Raw genomic sequence first — 9204 nt, 5'->3', positions numbered from 1 at the left:
GCTCCTCTGATTCTCCAGCATCTGCAGTTCCTACTATCACCGGAAAATTGGAGGTGATTGACCGGCGATGGATTTGGGAATATAGAGTTTCTTTTTATCTCGTTCTGTGCTTAGTTATGTCTTTAAGCAGGCACTCAACTGTTAAAATAAACTGAACACGTTTTTCCTTCAAAGCCCTATTTTTTGAAAACAAACATTTCGTTTTAAGAAAGTGTATTTTAAATGTACGGCAGTAACCACCGTTTTCCCCGTTCTAACAAACCTCGGGGCAGAACGCACTCGAATCCGGATCTTCCGTACCACAAGCACCCAATTGCTCTGAGACAATCCCCTTTAAGCATTTTCAACCACCCCCCACCATTTCTCTCTCTCTCTCTCTTAAAGGCGTATGCATTGCTGGAGGAGGACTAGGGAGTTACCTCGAGAAGGCCGTTTGTCTGATGTGATTCTGTAATGCCTTCAGCGCCCATTCGCGACGCTGGCTGACAGGGAGCTCGGAGAGAGTGAGGGTTCTGCTTTGAAGGGTGCGCTCGCTCATCTCTGCTGTCCACCGCATCGCCTCAGTTCTGGCTGGGCGCCGCGGCAGGCAGCAGTGGTAGTCTCTCTTCTCCCCATATCCTGCATCCCAATGCCGGCCGCCTCGAGTAAAAGCGTTCCCCAGCAGCAACAGCGAGCGGGCTGTTCAGCCATGGCCGCCGGCGACTATTCCATCAATCTGACGGTGCAGCAAGTCTTGAGCCTGTGGGCACACGGCACCCTGCGGCATTTTACAGGTAAAGAGGGACACAGGGAAGGGACCGGGGGTGGGGCTGGAGTTGTTGGGGAGGATGTGTTGACCCTGGTTGTGGGGTTATTGGAGGTGGGAATGTACTGAAGTGTAGAGATTGCAGCTAGTGCTGGAGAGCCGGCTGGGGAAACTGAGGCTGCTTAAACTCCAGGCCGCGAAGCCAAGTGAAGACATGGGGAAAGGTTTCAATGAAATTCACAGCAACAAGAGGAGGGCTGGCCAGTTCCCCCAAATCCCCGGTTCTTTCAAAGCAGGCCGAGAGTTCCTTTACAGCCCGAGTTGCGAGCTGTGCAGTTTACAATATGTAGCAGTTGGTTGTAACAATTGTTTCTTTTTGTGTGACTTGGAACATTGAGGGCCGCAATGGGATCAAACCCGGAGGAAAACGAGCCTTTTGATGCATCGAAACCAACAGGCTTCGGAGGGAATGTTAGTTGAGGTTGGCCAGGTTAATTCGACATTTTTGGAATGGAGGCAATACATGTTCTTTTAATGTCTTTTTCACATAAGTTGGAGAAATAAAATGATGTTCACGCCCTCACATTAAAAGGGGCGGGCAAAAAATTCTCAACGTTTTAAACTAACTTTATCCGGTGTAAAAATGATTGGTGTTGAGCAATACTGAATAAAAAGTTAATTATATTATCACGGGGTAAGGAAATGAGACACTCCAACATGAATTATATATCGAGCTACCAATCTGCCAGTGGGATTGTTCTTTGTCCCTGGCAAGTGATAATATCACATCACATGCAATACTATTCAGATTGACTACTATAATGAAATGCCAGTTAATAAGCACACTGCGTAGTGCAAATGATTTAAGATGGGATAGACAAAGGCGCGGGGTGGGGGGCGGTGGAGAGAGAGGTGCTCTTGGTTATGAGGTATTTGAGGTGGGGTGTGTGTATATTTTGTTCTAAGAGTAATTGCTTACAATAACTTACAATGAAAGTTTACCTTGAACTTTGTTTTAGACTTTCATTTTTGAAGATGAAGAAGGGAATGGGGGTTGGTGTGAAAATCAACTTTACTTTCAGTTCAAAGAAAGGAACAATTTTGATATAGAGCCATAGAGAGATATAGCACAGAAACAGACCCTTAGGTCCAACTCATCCATGCTGACCAGATATCCTATGTAAACCTAGTCCCATCAGCATTTCCAAAGTGCGATGTATGCTGGTACAGTGAGTAAATTTAAGGAGGCGGTAGACAGATTTTTAATTGGTAATGGGTTGAAGGATTATAGAGAGAAGGCAGGAAAATGGGGGTGAGGAGCCTATCTTCTACGATCAAATGGTGGAGCAGACTTCGATGGGCCAAATGGCCTACATCTGCCCCTGTATATTATGAAATATTTGGCCTATATTCCTCTAAACCCCTCCTAATCATATACCAATCCACATGCCTTTTACGTACATTCCATTCTCATGTAAAATGAAATCCCCCAGATTGGTTATTTATGGTAAATAAGGGAGAAATAAACCCTTCATTGTGAATGTGAGACAACAACTGGAGTATTGTGTGTGGATTTGGTCACCTTACCTAGGAAACTACATACGTACCACAGTGGCAGTGTAACACGACTAATTCCTGGAATGGTGGGATTTTGCCATGAGGAGTAACAACATTGGCTTGAAGGTATGGGACAGAGGGTAGAGAGCCTGGAATTGTGTGACCAGCAGTGTGCTGCAAGGATTGGTGCTGGACCCACTTTTTTGACATTTATATAAATGATTTTGTTGTGAACATAGGAGGTATGGGTAGTAAGTTTGCAGATGATGCCAAATTTGGTGGCATAGTGGATGGTGAAGAAGGTCATCTCAGTACAATGGGACCTTGATCTGATTGGCCAAGGAGTGGCACATGGAGTCTAATTTAGATAAATGTGAGGTGTTGCATTTTGGTAAGACAAACCAGGGCAGGACTTATACCCTTAATGATAGGGACCTAAGGAATGTTGCTGAACAAAGAGACCTTGGGGTGCAGGTTCATAGTGTCATGAAGGTGGTGTCGCAGGTTGACAGGGTAGTGAAGAAGGCATTTGGTACATTTGCCTTTGTTCGTCAGTGTCTTGAGTATAGGAGTTGGGATGTCATGTTGTGGCTATACAGGACATTTGATTAGGCCACTTTTGGAATTTTGTGTTCAGTTCTGGTGTCCCTGCTATAGGAAGGATGTTGTGAAACTTGATAGGTTTCAGAAAAGATTTACAAGGATGTCGTCAGGATTGGCGGGCTTGAGCAATAGGGAGAGGCTGAATAGGCTGGGGCTATTTTCCCTGGATAGTCTGAGGCTGAAAGGTGACCCTAGCGGTTTATAGAATCATGAGGGCCATGGATAGGGTAAATAGACAAGGTATTTTCCCTGGAGTGGGGGGAATCTAAAGTTTGAATGTGTTGGTTTAAGGTGAGAGGGGAAAGATTTAAAAGGGGCAACCTTTTCAAGCAGAGGGTGGTGCGTGTATGGAACGAGCTGCCAGAGGAAGTGGTGGAGGTTGGTACAATTACAACATTTAAAAGACATCTGAATGATTATATGAATAGGGAGGGTGTAGAGGGCTAGGATGCTAGATTAATTCTAGAATGCCTGGTTGGCATTGACAGGTTGATCTCTTTCTGTGCTGTACAACTCTGATTCAGTGAGTGATTGGCCAGATTGTGCCTATATTTTCTAAAGTTCAGAAGAGGTGAGAAATGATCTCATTCTGAAGTATTCAAAATTCTCAAATTGCTCTAGAATAGGTGCAGAAAGATTCTGGTTGGGGAAAATAGAACAGGCTGGGATGGGGGAACACTGTTTTAGAATAAGAGGCAATTTCAGACTAAAACAAGGAGACATTTCTTCACTTTGAGGATGGTGAATCTTTGGAATTCTTTATCCTGGCAGATATAGGAGTTCAATCATTTAGAATATTTATGACCAACTTCAATGTCTTTTTAATACAAAATATATGGGGTAAGTGCAGGAGAACAGTGTGGTAAAATATCAGTCATAATTATAACAAGTGGCAGAGCAGACTTTAGGGACTGAATGGCCTACTCCTGCTTCCAAGTCCTGTGTGATCTCTGCACATTTACATGGTACATGTAAGTATACTTTCATGTGTTATGGATATGTACATTATGCTTTGCACTAAGATGTTGTGAATTGTTTCTAGTTAGTCAGCAATTGATATTGGAGAATGTCAGAGCAATGTACAGCCATCCAGGACAAAACAATCCACTTGATCAGCACCCCGTGCTCCTCTGTGAATATTTACTGCTTCTGTTACTGACACATAGTGGCAGCAGGGTGCATCATCTACAGGATGCACAGTGATAATTCATTATGGTTCCTTTGTTTGCATCTTTCAAACCCGTGACCTTTACTACCAAAGACAAGGACAGTGGATACATGGGAACATCACCACCATTGTTTCCCTCTTAAACCCCGCACAATCCTGACTTTAAACCCAGAAGCAAAACAATAATATAAAAAAAAGTCCTCTTTATCTTACTGTGGATGTACTTACACCCAATGGACTGCAGCGGTTCAAGAAGGTAACTTCCCACCACCTTCTCCAGGGCAATTGAGGACTGGCAGTAAATGATAGCCTCTCCAGAAAAGCCCACATCCTGTGAACAATTTTACGATCGTAGGCATGATATGGGCAGCCGTGCCTTCAGCAGCCTCTGCCTAAGGTCTGGAAATCCCTCCTTATGCCCCTGTCTCTCCCCGAAACCTTTTGCCAAGATTTTGGCCACTTCCTATCCTAATATATAATCCTGTTTGTGCATAGGTGTCAAGTTTTGTTTGATAAGTTTTTGCTTCTCTTTGAAGATCCATGGGATCCATTTACTAAGTTCGAGATCATTGTTCCAAAATATGGGAGTAGAAGTAAAAAAAAACCTCAGAAGACAAAACGTATTGCTGCTTTGTAAAATAGTGCAGAATTTGTTCTATCTTCAAATCTTTGTTTGTTTTCTTTGCCAATACCTTGACGAACATCCTGAATTTGATCTCTGGGTACATTCCGCATGATTAAACCAGACCTATTCGTAGCGAGTTATTTTACTGACAGGGAATACTGCACCTTCCATAGCATAAATAGAATGCACGTTGGCAAAAACTACAACTGCATAATTTGTGGGGGAGGGGTTGTACTAAATAGATATTTTTAAAATGACGAGAAGATACAGTCAAATCCTCATTGTTTTAAAGCAGCTTAATCCCACTTGTTATACTGATTTGTACCAGCTTTATTGTGCAGGATTTTATTTGATAAATTGCGGCTTGTTTTGTTTCCACATAATGCCTTGATAGGACCATCACAACATTGTGCTTTCCCGTTGTACAATTAAGCTACTCACAGCCCTAGTGCCGATACCCCATTAGATTTCATCAAAAACAAGTGTGTTTTTGTTGATTTCGATACTTAATACAGCTCCCCTTTGAGAACACCCATTTCTTTTTAAAGTACTGCTATGCGTAAAAGATTATTTAAGACTATTTAAACTAAAGATCCATAGTTCAATGACTTCATGTGCTTTGAACCCTTTGTTCTCAAGCTTAACAATTTCTCTTAAAAGGGCTGCATCAAAGATAGATATTATAGACTAATTTTTATTCTTCAACTTGCATTTATAGTGTTTTTAATGTAGAAAAATATTCCAAAGTGCTCAACTGAGACATCGTCAAAGAAATAGAGACTGAGCAAAATGAAATATTGAGGGTAACCAGTAGCTTGTGTTCCATTTTAGTTTTGATTGAAATTTATGCCAGGAGCTGAAATGTGACTCTGACTGTTGTGAAAGACCAGATCATAGCTTAACCATTTTTAAAAAACTGTTTTATTTTGCTCCTGTTTGCAGTCAGGTAAGGTAACTGGCTATATATATATATGTGTGTGAATCTGTTAGGCAAAAGTAGTAGGATTTTTTTTTTAACAACAAGCAGGAGAGAACATTGTAACTTTCTTGTGTCCATAAGTTGTTGCATTGATGTTGTGAAAGTTAATAAGTGAATGAAAGGGTGTTTGTGTGAAATATACAAACATTCTTGACTCATGGTGTGTAGGACCAGTTACTCTCTCCATCATGATCAAATCAATTAAATATGGTTGCTTTTGTATCCATTCAGATGGCTCTATATAGAGACCTTGCATATGAAATAAAGCCATTTGGGAAGAAGTTCCTTTTGAGGTAGGAGAAATTAAGAGTTCAACCTTAATAATGAATATTTAAACATCTGCATTTTTTAGAAATTGTTTATAAAATCAAAGACCACCCTAAAAGGTTATTTGGCTCATTAAATCCTCTGTGGCTCTTTCAAGGAGCAATCCAGTTTGTCCCAGACTTCTGTTCTTTTTCCATATCCTTGCACTTTTTTCTTTGGAAAATATTTAACTATATTGAAGTGCATTTGATAAATTGGGAAAGTTACAAAGGAAGGTTTTCTGAACTGTCATATCACATTGTGATACATTGAGTTCCAAGTGCAATATATTTTTTTTGGCAGTTCTGAATGTATTTGCTACTGTAAAGTGCACACTTTAAATAAGCAGATACTTTGGATTATACTATATTACCACAATTATACACCAGTTAAGTAAACATTCCTTTTCATTGTCCACCATAAAAGATCATCAGTATTTCAATATATCAGACCTAAAACTGGCAGATGTAGGGCCAGTGGCAACAATGTTAATTTGACCTCTTATGCTCACTATTAACATTAATTGGCAGTACATAATCAAGTAACAAAGTAAATTTAATGTTGCATCTAAGACTTCCTGAATTCTGCGCTTAATGGTCAATCTAGTTAATAAATATGAAAAACAAATATGCACAAAGAAAAACCAAAGACAGACGGTGTGGAGGGTCTTGTGGTGTCGAGTAATGTCCCTGCCACTGGACCAGAACATCTATTAAACAATAAAATTGACTCTAAATCTGAAATACAAAGGCTAATAAGGAGAGACGGTGTGGATTTGTTAAAGGCAGATCATGTCTGACTAGCATGATTGACTTCTTTGATCGAATTAGAGTATCAACAATACATATGGACTTCAAAAGGCATTCAACAAAGTGTTACAGAATATTTGTTGAGCTGATCCGCTGGAATTGGAGGGAAAGTGTCTGTATGAATATAGGATGGGCTCAGTGGCAGAATACAAGGAGTGGTCAGATTTTTTTTTTCAGCTTTGGAGATATTTTGCAGTGACATTCTCCCAAGTGTTGGTTTTGGGTCCATTATTCTTTTGAATTTTCATAAATGACAGATTTTCATATGGAGGTAGCACTATAAAGCTAATGGATGTAATGAAACTTGCTAAAGTAGCAGCAAGTGAGGATGGTGGTAAATACAAGATGTGGAGATAATATGGTGAGATGGGTAGTAGCAAGGCAGCTCACATTCACTGGAGAGGTAGGAAGTGATGCACTTTGGGAAGGTTGTCATGGAAAGACAGCATGTTTATAATTTCAATTTTGAAATGTGTTGAAAAGCTGAGAGATATCTTCATAGTCACATTGTTTAAGGTGGTACAAGGAATTTGTAGTGATTCCTTTTTACAAAAAGGCATGAATCAGCTATAGGAGTTCAGTTGGTACTACTCTTGCATCTGATCCACAAGGTTCTAGATTCAAGTCCCACTTTGGGACTTGAGCATAAACTCAAGGCTGACGCTTCAATGCAGTAACTGCAGGAATGCTGCGCTGGCAGAGGTGTCTTTGATGTGATTTTTAACCTCTGCCCTCTCAGGTAGGCTTAAAGATTCAATAACAGTATATGAAGAAGACTGACTAACATTTATCCCATAGTGAGCATCCCAAAAAAAATTATCTGGTTATCATATTACTGTTGGCAGAGCTGGTGTCCACAAATTAAATGTTGTTTTCTGACCTTGCTTTAAAATGGAAATTATTGGCTGAGAAGTGCCTTGAAAAACACCATATAAATGCAAGTCTTTCATTTTTAACTTGGGTTTATGAATAGAGCACTAAAGCAAAGAGAGAGACTGAGGTCTAACTTCCTTCTTTGTTATAATATTGAAAGAGTAGCGTGGTCTTCTGTCTTGTGTTTTGCTTTGCCTGCCTGGGCATTCTTGTGAATTAGTCAGCCACTGTTCTTGGTATTTTAGGCCTTCAGTAGTGGATTCAATCACTCAACAAATTCTACTGGGGAGAGTGTGGTCCTTTCTGGACTTCTTGACTCGTAGGAATGTGTGAAATAGGAGCAAATTATCCTATTTAGTTTCTGAAACCTGCTCTACTGTTCAGTATGATCATGACTACTGTGTTTGTTTGTCTTTTAATTTCCACAGTATCCATTCTAAACCCCCTCCCTCACCATCACCAAAAAGAAAGAGACCTTTTGATTCCCTTGCCTAATGAGAACCTATATACAAAATGCTGGAGAAACTCCTCAGGATTGGAAGCATCTGTGGAGAGAGGAGCAGAGTTAATGTTTTGATTTTGGTTCTGTTTCTGTCTCCATAGATTCTCCCAGACCAGCTGAGTTTCTCCAGTGCTTTTCTTTCAGATTTCCAGTACCCTTAGTATTTTGCCTTCCTTTGAAAATCTATCAACCTCTGCTTTTGAAATATTACATTTAATCCACTTCCAATTCTGGCTGAGACACTGTTCCAAAGTTGTACAATCCTCAGAGAACATTTCTCCTCGACTGTCCTTAACGGAATACCCCAAATTTTAAAACGCTAACCAGAGGAAACATCCTTTCCAGGTTCACCTTGTCAAGACCATTCAGGATCTTTTATGAACTTGAATTCATACAGCCAAAGAGCTCTCCCAGCAATTCCTATTTCCCCTAACCCTGACCCTAGCCCTTAACTTTCTAGGTATTGTTACCAATAAAGCAACCAAACTTTCATGTTTAGTTGCAAGTTAGCACTTCTGTTGTCCTAGATTTTATTTGTTCTCAGATTGAAATTCCACATGTACCCTATCTAGACATTTCAGGATCATTACATGTCTGAATTACTCTTACACTTCTAAGCTCCAACAGATAGTGCCCAAGGACTGGAGGACAGCCAGTGTCGTTCTGTTATTCAAGAAGGGACCAAGGGATAAACCAAGAAACTGTAGGTCAATCAGTTCAATCTCTGATTGGGGAAAATGATTGGAAGCAATTTTGAAGGACAGAATTAATTTACACTTGAAGAGGCGGTGATTAATCCAAGAACAGTGAGCATGGTTTTGTCAAAGGGAAGTTGTATCCAATTGAACTTTTTGAAGAAGTGGCCAGCTGTGTAGATAAGGGCAATGCTTTTGACATAGTCTACTTGCATTTTAGCAAGGTTTTTGATAAGGTCCTGGAGGGGAGCCTGGTAGTGAAGGTAAGAGCCAACGGGCTCCAAGGAAATTTGACAAATTGGATAAGAACTGGCTGAGTGACAGGAAGCAGAAAGTGATGGT

General features: G+C 40.5%; 1 protein-coding gene across 1 annotated transcript in view; it reads left to right on the top strand.

Annotated features, from left to right (window-relative positions):
• Positions 1-380: 380 nt before the first annotated feature.
• The window catches only part of tmem170b (transmembrane protein 170B), a 52053-nt gene continuing 43229 nt past the window's right edge, over positions 381-9204 (top strand). The window contains exon 1 of the mRNA XM_020514424.2: positions 381-773. Coding sequence (XP_020370013.1) covers positions 629-773 — 145 coding nt within the window. The 5' untranslated portion in view covers positions 381-628. The remainder of the gene's footprint in view (positions 774-9204) is intronic.

The sequence above is a fragment of the Rhincodon typus genome, chromosome 2 (genome assembly GCF_021869965.1).
Source record: "Rhincodon typus isolate 14 chromosome 2, sRhiTyp1.1, whole genome shotgun sequence".
NCBI lineage: Eukaryota > Metazoa > Chordata > Chondrichthyes > Orectolobiformes > Rhincodontidae > Rhincodon > Rhincodon typus.
The sequence above is the reverse complement of the archived record's forward strand: the minus strand, read 5'-3'. Positions and strand labels throughout refer to the sequence as shown.